The sequence below is a fragment of the Tachyglossus aculeatus genome, chromosome X1, assembly GCF_015852505.1.
Source record: "Tachyglossus aculeatus isolate mTacAcu1 chromosome X1, mTacAcu1.pri, whole genome shotgun sequence".
Classification (NCBI taxonomy): domain Eukaryota; kingdom Metazoa; phylum Chordata; class Mammalia; order Monotremata; family Tachyglossidae; genus Tachyglossus; species Tachyglossus aculeatus.
In genome coordinates, this window is record NC_052101.1 from 75,861,996 (window position 1) to 75,879,865 (window position 17,870).

General features: G+C 43.5%; 1 protein-coding gene across 9 annotated transcripts in view; it reads left to right on the forward strand.

Moving 5' to 3' along the window:
* The first annotated feature begins 219 nt into the window (after window positions 1–219).
* Window positions 220–17,870, forward strand: part of ERC2 (ELKS/RAB6-interacting/CAST family member 2) — a 1,114,913-nt gene continuing 1,097,262 nt past the window's right edge. For all 9 annotated transcript variants that reach the window (XM_038740432.1, XM_038740438.1, XM_038740433.1 and 6 more), the window contains exon 1: window positions 220–1,009. In XM_038740432.1, coding sequence (XP_038596360.1) covers window positions 353–1,009 — 657 coding nt within the window. In that variant the 5' untranslated portion in view covers window positions 220–352. The remainder of the gene's footprint in view (window positions 1,010–17,870) is intronic.

Sequence of the window (17,870 nt, forward strand, 5' to 3'; positions counted from 1 at the left end):
AGACCGGCAGGTTTTGGTGACGCCTTGGATGTGAGGGGTGAATGAGAGAGCGGAGTCGAGGATGACACCAAGGTTGCGGGCTTGTGAGACGTGAGAGATGTGTTCTTTCCTTTTCAACTGTGTCTCAAAAATTTCACTGGACAGTTTGTAAATCACAATTGGCTTACTAATTAGTTTTTAATCCCAATTTTTTTTCTTTTTCAGATTTTTAATCAGAGACATTTTCTGATGCAGCCTATGAAGAATACGCAGTGAAAATCCTGGCTGGCATTAGCAAGTGGAATCATTGACCAAATCTCAAACCTTAGTATAACCCATCTTATATTCTGTAGTACCTCACGATTAAAGAATCATGTATGGAAGCGCGAGAACAATCAGTAATTTGGAAGGCAGCCCTTCCAGGTCCCCGCGTTTGCCAAGATCTCCTCGTTTGGGCCACCGAAGAACAAACAGTGGAGGAGGTGGGGGAACAGGTAAGACTTTATCAATGGAGAACATCCAGTCCCTTAATGCGGCCTATGCAACGTCCGGACCGATGTATCTAAGTGACCATGAGGGGGTGGCATCTACTACTTTTCCAAAGGGCACCATGACGCTTGGAAGGGCTACAAATCGAGCTGTATACGGGGGCCGAGTGACCGCCATGGGGAGCAGCCCCAATATTGCTTCAGCTGGACTTTCCCACACTGATGTGCTTTCTTACACCGATCAGCATGGAGGCCTGACCACTTCATCGCATCATCACCACCATCAGGTTCCCTCTATGTTGAGGCAGGTAAGAGATAGCACCATGCTAGATCTGCAGGCTCAGCTTAAGGAGCTACAGAGGGAAAATGACCTCCTCAGGAAAGAGCTGGACATTAAGGATAGCAAGTTGGGATCTTCTATGAATAGCATCAAGACTTTCTGGAGTCCTGAGCTCAAGAAGGAGAGAGTCTTGAGGAAAGAGGAAGCAGCCCGGATGTCAGTACTCAAGGAGCAGATGAGGGTTTCTCATGAAGAAAATCAGGTAGGTTTTGACAAAATGTTCTCTTTTTCAGCTTGGATTTGTAACTCAGCAGCAATTGCATGAGACACTATGACCTGAGTTGTATCATTGAGAAATCTGTATCTTGATGGTTTTTTTTTCTGACATTAAACAGCATGAAAGCACATGAATCAGACACTAGATACAGCCTGTAATTTCTTTTTTTCCTGCAGTGTTTCACATTATTGCTAAGGAGAGTGTTTGAAACTTTTCTCATTTTTGACATTTTGTATGTGTTTGTTCTTTTTTCCCCTCTCTTTTCAGCAGCAATATGAATACGACTGCCACCTGTAGTGAAATGATAAATGCACAGCTTTTATGCAAAAATGGAAGCTTTAGTAATCAACATACAGAGGGCTACATTTTAAATGGTGAAGTGATTTTCAAAGTATAATTTCCATTAGAGTTAGTGGAGATTGAAGACTAAAGCCACCAACTATTGTACTGAAAAGTCATAAAATAGAATTCAGCACTGAGGGCTTGATGCAGCATAAGGGTAATTGATTTTCAAGTCTAGGCACTTTGCATACAGCAGCATGTAGTAAGTACCTAGAATTCCTGCTGCCCATTTCTAAGAAAATATAATCTTTTTAAATGAGCCATTCAGGAAAGTTTATTTGCACCACACTTACCAATGTTGTTCTTAATTTTGACTTTTCTGTGTTGATTTGTACTGTTATCCATGAATCAAATAGGGTTCTAAAGGAAGATGATCAACATAACCTGCGCAGAAAATTCCCAACTAGAAGTTCACCAATGATGGACCTTTATCCATGAATTCATTCAATAGTATTTATTAAGTGCTTACTGTATGCAGAGCACTGTATTAAGCACTTGGGGAAAGTGCAATAGAGCAATAAGGAGTGACAATCCCTGCCCATGGGGAGCTCACAGTCTGGGGGGTGGGGGGTCGGGATGGGACAGACATCAATATAAATACATAAAATTACAGATATATGCATAAGTGCTGTGGGGCAGGGAGGGAGGAAGAGCAAAGGGAGCAAATCAGGGTAATGCTGCAGGGAGTGGGAGATGAAAAGTGGGAGTTAGTCTGGGAAGGCCTCTTGGAGGAGATGTGCCTTCAATAAGGCTTTGAAGGAGGAGGGGGGAGAGAGTAATTATCTGGTGAATTTGAGGTGGGAGAGCGTCCCAGGCCAGAGGTAGAATGTTGGCATTGAGACACCCTTTTTAGCTTAAGAGCACTGGAGGAGGAGAAGTAGTGGAGGTAGCCGGGGTATCTGATCCATTTGAGGAGTTTGGATGGGAACGGCGGCAGGTAGAATGGACATTAGTTGGAGGGTGTCTGGGCTCCAGAGAAGGCTGTTTTCGTATGAGGGAGGCTTGAGTGTGTTTGAGGCCAGAAGAGGGAAGAAGGGTGGGAGCAAATGGTATTTGAAGATGAGTGGGGATAGGGCCAGAGGCACAGGTAGAGGGGGGTATATTCTGAAAGCAGGCGGGAGATCTCTTGAGAGATGGCTGGGGAGGGATAAGAATGGATATCTAGGTAGGAGGGAGTTGGTGAAGTGACGAGGGGGTGGGGGGAGCCTCTGGGGAGCTCATGCCTGGCTTCAATTTTAGCAACAAATAGTTGGGGAGGTCTTCAGGGACAAAAGGTGGGGGAGGTGGAGACGCTGGGGGCTTTGGGAGGGAGTCGAAGATCCAGAGTAATTGGTGGGAGCGACAGGCCTGAGAGTCAGAGAGAGGAGAATGTAATGTTGCTGAGCAGAAGACAGGGCAGAATTGTAGCAAGTGAGAGTGAAGAGGCAATAGCCACCTTGGCATCTGCATTGCCGCTAACAGCGTTCTGCAGCAGAAGCGAAAGAAGCCGGGACTGTAGGTGATCCCAGGCTTGGAGGATGGGGGAGTGCAAGATTGGCAGAGGGGCAGGTTGGCAAGAGAATTGAGGTAAATGGAGAGGGCAGTGCTGAGGGTGCCGGAGGGTTGAGTAGGGAGTCCAGGGAGGCATGATGGCTTGGCATACTTGGAGATTGTCTCTGGCCCCTAGGTCTCTGTGAGGGGGAGAAGAGTTCTTTGGGGAGGGGGGACACAGGAGAGGCTACAGGTTAGAAGGTTGTGGTCGGAGAGTGGGATTTTGGAATTGGCGAGGTTAGAAGCGGAACCTTTGTTTTTGGACTGAGATCCAGCGTGTGGTGGTGAGGTAGGGAGGAGCAGGTCAGTGGAGTTAAGACGTGGATGTATGTGGATTTTTGAAGTTCATGAGGGTCCATGTAGGAGGAGAGAAGGAAGGAGAGAAAGGCATCGAAGCTGCTCAGAAAAGCAGAGGCAGGACCAGGCAGGCGGTAGGTGACTGCAGTCAGTAGCTGTAGTAGGGGTAGAGACAGATGACTCGGGCTTTGAAAGAAGATAAGGAAGATGAGGGATAGAGGGTGGTGTGAAAGCGGCATTGGGTCAGGAGGGAGTGAGTCTGGGGGAGTGGGCGACGGTGACAACTTTTCAGGAGAGAATGGCAGGGGATCCAGTCCCAGTGTTTCTGTAGAAGAGTGAATGGGACAGGAATAGGTTGAGGATGAAGGACCGTTAGTTTTAGGGTGATCATGTAATGGATTGGAAGTTCCCCAGCCAAAATACCCCCAAAGTCACTGGTAAAAGGGCTGACATCTGTCAAGGTCCTCAGTCTCTTGAAATTCTTGTTTTTTCCCTTCCTGAGATAGGGTAAGTTTCTAGAAGTCTCTAGAGAGGCCTCTAAAAATTCTCCCCTCAATTTACTGCCACCATCCATGGCTCTTCAGATAAGCACACCCATATGGCAAGGGGATCATTACAAAAAAATAATGGTATTTGCTGAGTGCTTTCTGTGAGCCAAACACTGTACCAAGTGCTGGGGTGGATACAAGATAATCGGGTCAGACACAGTCCCTGTCCCAGATGGGATTTGCAGTCTCAATAGGAGAACAGGTATTGAATCTTCAATTTACAGATGGGAAAATTGAGGCTCTGGAAGTGAAGCCCAGATTGAGCACCCTCCTTCCTCTCCCCCTCCTCCCCCTCCCCATCCCCCCGCTTTACCTCCTTCCCCTCCCCACAGCACCTGTATATATGTGTATATGTTTGTACATATTTATTACTCTATTCATTTTACTTGTACATATTTATTCTATTTATTTTATTTTGTTAATATGTTTTGTTGTCTGTCTCCCCCTTCTAGACTGAACCCACTGTTGGGTAGGGGCTCTCTATATGTTGCCAACTTGTACTTCCCAAGCGCTTAGTACAGTGCTCTGCACACAGTAAGTGCTCAATAAATACGATTGAATGAATGAATGAATATTCTTATGTGATGAAAACATTAACCTGATTTCTTTTTTCTTGGAAACAGTTCAGAAGGAGATAATTGGCAGACAAGTATTTACAATTTTTGTAATTTCCTATTTCTTTGTTCTCACTTTATTTGTGTAGAAAGGAGTCACACTATCCCCTTGATTAACTGACAGATAGATTGATTTTTCTTCTGAGGAAATGTGAATTTTGGTCACAACAGAAAGGTCATTTTTCCCTCCTGGCATGTGAAAATAAAAACAAACCGTGGACTAGAACCATAGCTGATACTGACATTGCTCTTTGAAAAGAGCCTCTGTATTTTGGGGATGACTTTCGGTCCCCAAATAATGTACCTGCCCAGAGCTTATTCTGGGAAGACAAGAATAGAAATGTGTGTTTTGTGAAGAAGTGGGGAGATAGGGTGGAGAGGAGAAAAGGGAAGGGATGAAGAATACAATAGTAGGTGCTCTTAAACATTAACAGTCACAGCAGGAGGGCAAACGCTTAAGCTAGGAAATGGCATGTTGAGAATGGATTTTTTTTTGTAAAGAGCTGCTCTGCTACTGTTATCCCCAAACAACAGTTCAGCACTCCCTAGTTTTGATCTTCAGAGATAACATTATTGAAAAATCATTTTCTTCTTATTTTTTCTGCCTTTCTCATTCCATCATCCTTTCTCCAATTTCCTTTTCCATTTTTATCTAAAAGCTATGCTTGGACCTGGAAGCTAACAATCCAGGACTTTTTTTGTGGAAACCCCCCCTACAAAAAACCCTACTATGTTTTTTAGTAGTATGCTCATTTTGTAAGTATTTTGGGAAACAGTGATGAAAGCATCAGGGGAAAGATATGCAACCAGAGTTATTAAGATGTGCTCAGGAATTTAGGGGACCTTCAGAAACCATCCGATTGAATAGTCTTTATCAAAAAAGAATTCTCTGTGTAAAATAGTTGACTCAGTTACAAAGATAGTGCTTTATACAACCTGAGACTAGAATAGGACAAATTGCATTAAGGTGGTTAAATTTACTTTTGGATTTACTTTAGTTCAGATTAATAATTTCTAAATGAAGGCAGGAAATTGTTACTTGGAATTTGTTAATGATTTTGATGCCCTGTTAAGTGCCTTTCAGTCTAGAGTGTTATATTCAGCAAGTCTGGATATTTCTGGGATGATCATTACTGATATTAAATCCGTGTTCAATTCATCGTTTGTTGAAATGTGACAGCCTTTCTGGAAGAGAGAAGCAAGTGAAAATCAAAAGGAATTGTAGGAGTAAAAGGGAGGAGAGAGAGACAACATAGACTACAAAGAGATGAACAGGAAAATGTGTAAGCTCCTTGGGGGTTTGGAACATATCACTTTGTTCTGTCTTCCCAAGCCTCTAGTACAGTGCATTGCACTAAATCGGGGCATTCAGTAAATTCTGCTATTACTATGAAATGGAGAAAAAGAGGGAGAGAGAAAATAATTTAAAAATCCTAATTCCCTATTTGACTAATTCTACTTTGTAACTTCAAAAGCCAGAAAAAAATATGACTAAAATTAGAATAGTCAGTCAATCCATCAATCAGTCCTATTTATTGAGTGCATACTGTGTGCAGAGCACTGAACTTGGGAGAATACAAAGTAGAGTTGGTAGACACATTCCCTGCCCTCAAAGAGCTTACAGTCATTATTAAGCTTAAGTGGGATAGCTCTAAATAGTTTTGTCTTTACTACATAAAGAAAAAATGGAAACTTTCCTGATTTCACATGGCCTGGTCTTCTTCCTATCTCTCTGGCTGCTCATTCTCAGTTTCTTTTGCGGGCCCCTCCTTTCCTCCTATCCTCTAACTGTGGGAGTTGCTCAAGGCTCAGTTCTGGGTCCGTCTCTGTTCTCCATCTTCACCCATTCCCTTGGAGAACTCATTCACTTCGATGACTTCAACTACCTCTATGAGAGTGATTCCCAAATCTACATCTCCAGCCCTGATCTCTCTCACTCTCTAGTCTTGTGTTTCCTCCTGCCTTCCAGACATCTCAACTTGGATGTCCTGCCGTCACCTCCAAGTTAACATGTCCAAAACAGAACTCATTTTCCCACCCAAACCCTGTCCTCCCCCATCCTCCCCCTGACTTTCTTGTCACTCTAGACAGCACCACTATCCTTCCTGTCTTACAAGCCCATAACCTTGGCCTTATCCTTGACTCATCTCTCTCATTCAACCCACCTATTCAATCTATCACTAAATCTGTCATTTCAGCCTTCACAACATCACTATGTTCCTCTCCATTCCTCCTTCCTCTCTATTCAAACTGCTTCCACGTTAATCCAAGCACTTATCCCATTCCTCCATGATTACTGCATCAGCCTTCTTGCTGACCTCCCAGCCTCCTGTCTCTCCCCATTCCAGTCCATACTTCACTCTGCTGCCCAGATTATTTTTTTACAGAAACGTTCAGACCATGTTTCTCAACTCCTTGAGAACCTCCAGTGGTTTCCCATCCACCGCCTTATCAAACAGAAACTCCTTACTATTGGCTTTAAAGCACTCAATCACCTTGTCCCCTCCTACCTCACCTTACTGCTATCCTATTAAAACGCAGCCTGCACACTTCAGGCTCCTCTAATGTCAAACTACTCACTGTACCTTGATCCCGTTTATCTCTCTGCAGACCTCTCATCCATGTCTTGGCTTCACAGACTCCATTCTCTCCTGGTTCTCCTCTTATCTCTCCGGCCATTCATTCTCAGTCTCTTTTGCGGGTTCCTCCTCCCCCTCCCATCCCCTTACTGTAGGGGTTCCTCAAGGGTCAGTTCTTGTTCCCCTGCTGTTCTCTATCTACACTCACTCCCTTGGTGAACTCATTCGCTCCCACGGCTTCAACTATCATCTCTACACTGATGACACCCAAATCTACATCTCTGCCCCTGCTCTCTCTCCCTCCCTTCAGGCTCATGTCTCCTCCTGCCTTCAAGACATCTCCATCTGGATATCTGTCCGCCATCTAAAACTCATTATGTCCAAGACTGAACTCCTTATCTCCCCTCCCAAACCCTGCCCTCTCCCTGACTTTCCCATCACTGTAGACGGCAGTACCATCCTTTCCGTCTCACAAGCCCGCAATCTTGGTGTCATCCTCGACTCTGCTCTCTCGTTCACCCCTCACATCCAATCCGTCACCAAAACCTGCCGGTCTCACCTCCGCAACATCGCCAAGATCCACCCTTTCCTCTGCATCCAAACCGCTACCCTGCTGGTTCAATCTCTCATCGTATCCCGACTGGATTAGTGCATCAGCCTCCTCTCTGATTTCCCATCCTCCTGTCTCTCACCACTTCAGTCTATACTTCACGCCATTGCCCGGATCACCTTTGTGCAGAAACGCTCTGGACATGTTACTCCCCTCCTCAAAAATCTCCAGTGGCTACCAGTCAACCTACGCATCAGGCAAAAACTCCTCACTCTCGGCTTCAAGGCTCTCCATCTCCTCACCCCCTCCTACCTCACCTCCCTTCTTTCCTTCTACAGCCCAGCCCGCACCCTCCGCTCCTCTGCCGCTAACCTCCTCACTGTGCCTTGCTCTAGCCTGTCCTGCCGTTGACTTCTGGCTTGGAATGCCCTCCCTCTGCACATCCGCCAAGCTAGCTCTCTTCCTCCCTTCAAAGCCCTACTGACAGCTCACCTCCTGCAGGAGGCCTTCCCAGACTGAGGCCCCTCCTTCCTCTCCCCCTCCCCATCCACCACGCCCTACCTCTTTCCCCTCCCTAGAGCACCTGTATATATGTTTGTACATATTTATTACTCTATTTATTTTACTTGTACATATTTACTATTCTATTTATTTTGTTAATATGTTTTGTTTTGTTGTCTGTCTCCCCCTTCTAGACTGTGAGCCCGTTGTTGGGTAGGGACCATCTCTATATGTTGCCAACTTGTACTTCCCAAGCGCTTAGTACAGTGCTCTGCACACAGTAAGTGCTCAATAAATACGATTGAATGAATGAATGAATGAATGTCCTGCCTCCGGCCAGGAATGCCCACTCTACATATTCGACAATTACTCTCCCTACCATAAAAGGCTTATTGAAGGCACATGTCCTCCAAGAGGCCTTCCCGGACTAAGCCCTCATTTCCTCCCTTCTGCATTGCCTTGATTTGCTCCCTTTATTCACCCCTCCTTCATCCCCAAAGCACTTATGTACATATCCATAATTTGTTTATTTTAATATCTGTTTCTCCCACTAGACTGTGAGCTCGTTGGGGGCTGGGAGCATGTCTACCAACTCTCTTGGATTATACTCTCCCAGTCTCTTAGTACAGTGCCCTGCACATAGTAAGCGCACAATAAATATGATTGATTGATTTTACTACAATAAATCTGCATTGCTATTGCATGTAAAATTACAGTGACATCAGAGGATTTCTTTTTCTTTTTTAAATGTGTTCTTTGAATTGGCAATACATCCAGGAGAGTCCAGGACAACCTGTGGGAGGATCGCTATTGCGGTGGCCCCAACCCTGGCCACGCCACTTCTTGGAGTGGCATTGCCCCACGTTTTGTTACGGTCTCTGCAAGTCTGTTTCCTGTGGAAGTGGGGCAGGGAAATAAGTGATTACCTATCCTTTGGAAAAGGAGATGTGTTGCTGTTTTGGGAGGCTTGGATGGTCCTTAAAATGACTCTGCTCTCTGCCTTGACCTATGTGTCAAGACTGGAACAGGGAGGAGAATTATGACACAAGAAAACTGATTACGAGTATAAATGTATCTTGGTATTCTGGAGTCTCACCCTTCATCTCATGGACTGTTTATATAATCACAACCTTTGATTTATCATAGTACCTATTTCTAAATCAGCTATATATTTTCCACTTTGTCCTAGTAGATATTGTCTAAAGGGGTCCGTAGGTAGCTAAATCATTGGTTTTCAAGCATGGTTATATGTGGCCCCTAGAGTAAATTGAAGCAGCTGTGGCCAAGGTTGCTGCTTTAAATGAGGATGCTCGTTGCTTTCCAGTTAATGGCTGGATGATTTCTATGCAGCTGTATTCTTTATCCAAAAAGCAAACTGATGTTCTTGTTTAAAGAGGTGAGGTAAACATTGGTGTCTGTAAGTTTGCAGCAGCGCTGAGTGGAGTAAAGAGTTATGAGGTGTCTGGCCCATGAGGATAATTAAGATTTAGAGGGTGTAGCCGCTGCCTGGGTCACCTTTGTGCAGAAACGCTCTGGGCATGTTACTCCCCTCCTCAAAAATCTCCAGTGGCTACCAGTCAACCTATGCATCAGGCAAAAACTCCTCACTCTCGGCTTCAAGGCTCTCCATCACCTCACCCCCTCCTACCTCACCTCCCTTCTTTCCTTCTACAGCCCAGCCCGCACCCTCCGTTCTTCTGCCGCTAACCTCCGCTAACCTTCTGCCACTGTGCCTCACTCTAGCCTGTCCCGCCGTTGACCCCTGGCCTGGAATACCCTCCCTCCGCACATCTGCCAAGGTAGCTCTCTTCCTCCCTTCAAAGCCCTACTGAGAGCTCACCTCCTCCAGGAGGCCTTTCCAAACTGAGCCCCCTCCTTCCTCTCCCCCTCCTCATCCACCCCACCCTACCTCCTTTCCCTCCCCAGAGCACCTATATATATGTTTGTACATATTTATTACTCTATTTATTTTACTTGTACATATTTACTATTCTATTTATTTTATTTTGTTAATATGTTTTGTTTTGTTGTCTGTCTCCCCCTTCTAGACTGTGAGCCCGTTGTTGGGTAGGGACCGTCTCTATATGTTGCCAACTTGTACTTCCCAAGCGCTTAGTACAGTGCTGTGCACACAGTAAGCGCTCAATAAATACGATTGAATGAATGAGGAAAGAAGAACAAGGGAGAGATATTGATTGATTGAGATCTCTGTCTTTTTGCTTATGCCTGTCCATCTGTTCTTTTATCTCTCTGCAAATCTGTTTTGTAGTTCTGTCTCCCATTTTGTATCTTTGTCTTCCCTCTTCCCTTCGCATTTCCCTCACATAAGCTCAAAGAGGGAACTGATGGAAATTTAAAAGTTTTTAAAATGATATTTGTTGAGTGCTTATTGTGTTCCAGGCACTGTATTAAGCTCGGGGGTAGATACAAGCTAATCATGTGGGACATAGTCCATGTTCCACATTGGGCTCACAGTCAACACTCAATTTTACAGATGAGGTAACTGAGGCACAGAGAAGTTAAGTGACTTGCCCAAGGTCAGTGAGAGTGTTGAGGCTCAACTCGGGGGAAGTGTGTGAGCTTGACAACTGAGGAAGCTTTGGAAATAGGGAGAAATGTGGTGGGAAGGAGTAGAAAACAGTGGATGGCAAGAGAGTGCTAGTGTAGGAGAAGCATGGGAAACAGGTGTGGAGACAGAATGTAGGAGTCTAATTTTTAAAATATTGTGATGGCTGTAATAGTGGCTGCAGCAAAATTTCCTTTGAGCACCAGTGATCTAAAATTGTAACAAACTGAGAGATCCTAATAAATACCATATTCACTCACCACAGAAGATAATGTCTTTGACAGAATATCGACAGCATGTGAAGTGTATCTCAACCTGCTTGCTGAGAAATGTTATGGTTCTTATATAATGGCTGTGAAATAGTTTACAATTTCTATTGTAACATAAATGAAAGAAAACATTTTTAATCAACATAATTTTAGTTTTTGATGAATACTTGAGCCTGTTTCAATATCTGGTCTATGGATTCTTATTTTGAGCCAATAATTTAATGTGGCCATGGCTCAAAGTTTATTTCTCAGGCTTATGTTTTTCAGCTTCTTTAATTTATATAATGATATGCTTATTTTTCTAGGTTTGACTCTTTTTTTAATGCTTCATTTATTGCATTTTCAGTACGTTATTGGATTAGTTTTTGAATGAGAATTTTGTCAGTTTCTGGCTGTGCCTCCTGATTTGAAGGTGATAAAATGACCCAGAATAGGATTGAAGTAGTGACCACTTGAGATCACTGTTTGAGAAAATCAACAGGAGAATAAGATTCCTGTCAGAACTAGCTTGGTATTGTCAGTCCCCATTAGGTGCCTCATACTTTGTCACCTTAGTGATTCATTCAGTCTAGAATAGACATCTGTTTCTGGAGCAGTTTGCTGTAGAATCATCAGGGAAAGATAATAGACTAGATTCAATTGCGAGTAGTGGGCAGAACTTGGTACAGGAGCTTTGGGTGAGGGAGCCACTCAGCAAAAGTAACCACAACTCAATAAAACTAACATTTGTAGCGGGGAAGGTCCCCAAACCAACAATAAGGATATAGAATTTTAGAAAATGAAATTATAAAGAAATGACGAATATGTTTAGAGAAGCAGCATGCCTTCTCTAATGGAAAGAGCATGGGTCTAGGAATCAAACGACCTGGGTTCTAATGCTGACTCTGCCACATGTCTGCTGTGTGACTTTGGGTGAGCCGTTTAATTTCTCTGTGCCTCAGCTACCTCATCTGTAAAATGGGGATTCAGTTTCCCCTCCTCTGACTTAGACAGTGAGCCCTATGTGGGACAGGCACTGTGTCCAACCTGAGAAACCTGTACCTATCCCAGCACTTAGAACAATGTTTGACACATAGTAAGCATTTAACAAGTACCATTTTTTTTTAAAAGCCTAGGGACTGTGTCCAACCTAATTATCTTGTATCTACCCCAGTGCTTGGCACATAGTAAGCTCTTAACAAATACCACCATTATTATTAAAAAGCAGGAGAATTACTAGGAGTCTGGAGCCTGTTACATACACAACTTTAGAGGTTCATGTAAAATGTGTGCTACAGAACAAAAAAAAATGTAGGTATCTTAAAAGAAACCCTGTAACTTAAAAGAAACTCTGAATGCTCACTGGCAGGGTAACAAGTCATTTCATTTCCATACCTGGCAAATAAATTTAGCATCAGTGAGCACTTAGAAAAACACAACCAGCTGCAGAAAAGACAAAATGGTTTCTATAAGGGGAAATTGAACCTCACTATTCTGCTGGAGTTGTTTGAAAGGGTCAACAAGCATGTAGGCAGATGGGAATCTGTACACATAATCTATTCGGATTTTCAAAAGGCCTTTGGCAAGGTTCCACATGAAAGGCTTTAAAAATGGAAAAATCATGGTGCTGGAGGAAATATTCAGTCATGGATAGGAAACTGGCAATAAGAAAACAAAGAGTAGGGATAAACAGTTCCTTTTCAAAATGGAAATTTGCAAATAGTGGGGTCACCCTAGCTTAGATCAATTCTGTTTAACATTTTCATAATTGATCTAGAAAAGAAAGTGTACAGTGAAATCTCAAAGTCTGCAGGTGAGATGAAGCTTTTCAGGACTGCCATTGAAGACACTGTGATGACCTCATGAAACTGAAGGTGTGAGCTGAAAAATAGCAGATGAGCTTCAATATGACCTAGTGTGACCAATCCACATTACAATTACAAATGATGATGCGCTTGGAGCTGTCAGTCTCATTTCATTCATTCATTCATTCAATCGTATTTATTGAGCACTTACTATGTGCAGAGCACTGTACTAAGCGCTTGGGAAGTACAAGTTGGCAACGTATAGAGATGGTCCCTACCCAACAACGGGCTCAGAAAAGGTGTCTCGGAACCCTGAGAAGCAGCGTGGCTCAGTGGAAAGAGCACGGGCTTTGGAGTCAGAGGTCAGGGGTTCAAATCCTGGCTCCGCCAATTGTCAGCTGTGTGACTTTGGGCAAGTCACTTCACTTCTCTGGGCCTCAGTTACCTTATCTGTAAAATGGGGATTAAGACTGTGAGCCCTCCATGGGACAACCTGATCACCTTGTAACCTTCCCAGCACTTAGGACAGTGCTTTGCATATAGTAAGCTCTTAATGAATGCCATTATTATTATTATATTTTTCAAATTGTGATTCTGATGTGTGGCAGCAGCTAAAAGCAATTGAAAGCTGGGATCATCAGGATGGGGGTGGAAAACAACAAAAAGCATATTTTTGCCACTATAAAAACAATAGCTGGTTCCCACAACTACCTGTATTTTCAATGACTATCTTAGGTGTTGCTCTGTAGCAGGTGCCATGTTTTTTAGAAACCTAGGCAAGGAAACATTCAGATTTATGTCAGCAGATCTTTTTGAGCTTGATACAGCATGTCACTCCCTGTCAGTGGCTCTTTAGCTTCCTGTTAGCTACCGATTCAACATCCTTTCTTATTCAGAAAGCTTCCTGCTAAAAACATTAGTGGAAGTGCTGACTTAGACTATATGATTGTGAGGTCTTATTTACAGTTTTAGGAACTATAACATTTGAAAATCAATATGTAGTAAAAATTTTGATAGCAGACATACTCAGGGAATGTGAGGTAGTAGGTTTTTTTTTTAAAAAAATGTATTAAGTGTTTGCTATGTCTCAGGCATTGTACTAAGCACTGGAGTAGATACAAGTTAATCAGGTTGGCCTCAGTCCAGGTCCCACAAGGGGCTCACAGTCTTAATCCCATTTTGTAAATGAGGTAACTGAAGCACAGAGAAGTTAAGCAACTTGCCCAAAGTTACCAGCACACAAGTGGGAAAACTGGGATTAGAACCCAGGTCCTCCTGACTCCTAGACCCATGCTCTATCCACTAGGTCATGCTCCTTCTCCTAGTTGTCAATGACAATTATCAACAGGAGGCATTGCATGACTATGCAATCTTATAACATCCATCAATAAAGTCTTTTCCAAAGGTTTGCAAAGGGTGGGGATGACTGTTTGCTAATCACATCAGTAAAGAGAAAACCCTGCCAGAACTCACACAGTGCCCTGAGGGCCCAGGGCCTAGGACACACACAGTAGTTTTGAGGTCCAGGAAAGTGTGTGAGGAGGATAGAACAGTGAACCTGAGAAGCAACACTGCCTATTGGACAGCACACAGACCTGGGAGTCAGAAGGACCTGGGTTCTAATTCCAGCTCCTTCACTGGTCTGCTGTGTGACCTTGGGCAAGTCACTTAACTTCTCTGTGCCTCATTTACCTCATCTGTAAAATGGGGATGAAGACTGTGAGCCTCATGTGGGACATGGACTGTGTCCAACCTGACTATATGGTATCTACCCCTGTGCCTTGTACAGTGCCTGGCACATACGAAGCACTTTACAAATGCTATTAAAAAAACCAAAACAAAACCTGGCAAGTCACCATTCAGAATACTGTTCGCTGATCAGATTTGTAGATAACATCTTCTGAAATTGTCCAGAGAAACTACTGTTTGCTAGTCATATTAGCCAGCAGAGCTAGACCTCCCAGGAGAAGCTATGCACAAGAAACAGGCATCAGCAGGGAGAGGAGTACAATGATGGGCTGGAGCTAAAGCATTTTGCTAATCAGATTAGCAGAGAATTTATATAAATGCCCAGGCGACCTTCATACTCACAGGAGAGGACTCAAGCATTGTAAACTATTTCTCCACCAGGGATCAATTGACCAAGATTGTTAAATTAAATCAAACCAAAGGATAGGTGAATCAATCAATCAATAGTATTTTTTGAACGTTTACTGTGTGCAGAGCAATGCGCCGATTAATAGAGTTATCCGATTGGAAATGTGCCGGATAAAAAGCTTTTACTGTAGATTGAAAGAGACTGGCTCTGCAGGGAGATTCTTGTAAGAATGAGAGCTCTCAATTCAAGTTCTCGAATTTCATCTTTTCTAAAATTATCGTTTTATGAAATAAAACTCTGTTTTGAGTTTTAAATCAGAAGGAAAAAGTCTACATGAGGCTTCAGAAATGAATCAAGGGAAATGAGCACCAAACTTAAAATTGGAGCCCAATTAGAAATTTAGGATTGCCAGATAGGCTACATTAGGCTATGCAAAAATTGCTATGTTCAATTCATTCAATTGTATTTATTGAGGGCTTACTGTGTGCAAAGCAATGTATTAAGAATTTGGGAGAGTATAATTGACACCAAATATACATTTTCCCTTTTCTTTAACTCTAATGACTTGGTCAAATTTCAGATTGAGTTAAATACACCTGGTTGCTTATCACAGATTTAATTGGTTAAATCATTCTTGATATAATATTTAAGGTAGACGCTCTCTGTTGATGTTAAACAAATAGGTGAAGAACACTAGAGGTTGCTTCCATTGTGACTGAGAATCCTTGTTAGAATGTAAGTGCCTTGTGGCAGGAACCATGACTTGTACTTCTCTTGTACTTTCCCAAGCACTTAGTACAGTGTTGCACTCAGTAAGTGCTCAATAAATACTACTACTACTACTAGTAATATTGCATGGTGTAGTAGATAGAGCATGGACCTGGGAGTCAGGAGGTCATGGGTTGTAATCCTAGCTCCACCACTTGTCTGCTGTGTGACCTTGGGTAAGTCACTTTACTTCTCTGTGCCTCAGTTACCTCATCTGTAAAATGGGGATTGAAACTGTGAGCCCCTCATGGGACAGGGATTGTGTCCACCCCAGTGCGTAGTACAGTTCCTGGCACATAGTAAGTGCTTAATAAATACCACAATTATTATTGGTATTATTATTACCGCTATTTGTCAAAACTAGCTGTCTAGCTCACGGTTGGCAATTGCAGATCAACTACCACTGCATTTTAACTTGCCCCTCCATCCTTTTTCCCCCTATTCCTACACTCTCAGCCTCCCTTCCTACTTCCCATCCCAATTTTTGGAACTCAATTTTTAGATAAGAATGTCTCCCCCAATGGGAAGCATCCCTGGACCCACAAACCTGGGTGGGCAAGTTAGGATGACTGGGGCAACCTCAGCAACTTGAACATTTCTCTAGCCCGTGTTCTATGTCCCCACTCACTCCTGGCCCTAATGTGTTTCTGCTCCTTACCCTTTTCTACCCTATCCCTGCCCCAATTGCCGGGGGTGGGTGGGAGGAGGAGAGAACAATAGAACCCAGCAGTGCTGCCTCTGTAGAGGGTAGTGAAAACTCAGGAATCCTGGATTGTGCGGGGGGTGGGGGGGGGGGGTGGATAAAGGGGTGCAGTAGTTCAGCTCTGGGGAGGGGAGATGGAGAAGGTGGTGTGGCCTAAGAGTTCTGATTTTGGACCCCCTTGAAATGGGCACTCAGTAGTCCAGACTTGGAGGTTGTGGGAGAGAACAAGGAGTTCTAGTTTGGAGGAAGTTAGGTGGGGACCCACTATTCCTGACTTGGGAGTGGGATTTAGGACCCCCAGCTCTCGGAAAGGGCCAGTGGGTAGGGGGCTCTATCCTCATCACCCTTCATTCCCAGGGATGACTTATATATCTTCTCTTCCCACACCTAGAGTTAAGATTACTGGGATTTCTTCCCCTCACCCCCCCACCACCCAACATCCCCACATCCTCCCTCCTGGGTTCCATCACTCTCCCCTTTCCGCACTCCACAGCCAAGTTTGGGGAAGTGGGGAAATTCCTGGGATGTTGGCACATTTGGTTTGCATGCAAACACTGATTTCTCACCCACTGCAACCCACCTGTCCAGATCTGGGAAGCCAGGGAGTGTTTCCACGCGAGCCATTTAAACTACAAAAAAAGACACAGGAATGGAGTGAAGCAAAGAACGGATGGAATGGGGTGACTGGGGAGGTGAGGGGCGGAGCAAATAGAAAAATAAAGTAGTTCATCTATGATTGCCAAATGGGACCTAGACAGTTGACATCCAAGGGTTTTTTTTGGAGTGAAGGCGACACCTGGTGTTCTTTGCCAGTGTGACACGCCTCCTGTTGAGATGCTATTTCCTAATGTAGTGGTTGGCTGCATTTTAGTGCTATGGGAATCTAGAGACAATTGTTAAAATCCTAAGGATTAGCACCTAGAACCCAGCTATTAGTGGAACTGGAAATTTCAGAAAAATGGAGGGCTAAATTCAGTTTCCTCAATGATTATGTGCAATAAGGAAATACTTTTCCCAGGGCTAGAATTTTATTTGTATGCTGATAATAATAATAATAACAATAATAATAATGATAATAATAATGATAATGGTATTTGCTAAGCACTTACTATGTGCCAGTCACTGTACTAAGTGCTGGGGTGGATGCAAGCAAATCAGGTTGGACACAGTCCCTGTCCCACACGGGGCTCACAGTCTTAATCCCCATTTTACAGATGAGGTAACTGAGGCAAGGAGGAGTGAAGTGACTTTCCCAAGGTCACAGAGCAAACAAATGGTGGAGCTGGGATTAGAACCCAGGTCTAATGTCTGTGCTCTCAGAGACTAGATGAAAGGATGACAACTATATTTTAAAATACCAAAAGGATAGAAGGAGCTTGAGATTGAAAGAATTAGGGAGCCCTCATCCCAGTTGACTGAGATTTCATATTTAAAAATATTTTCTCTTAAATTTGATGAGTTCATTTTTGTGATGCTGATGATCATAGGAGAAACTTGACCTTTTTCCCTCTAGTTATAGTCTGAAATCCTTTCCTGAAATCATAGAGATGTAAACTGCTTCAAAACTCACTGGAGTTTCTTCATTTTGAGGCTTGGTGAGTCAAGGATGTTATTGAGCAGCATAAATCATTCTTCGAAGACTATGTTTAGGTCTGTGCAGTGCAAGTGAAACAAAAGATGGAGCCATTGTACTCTCC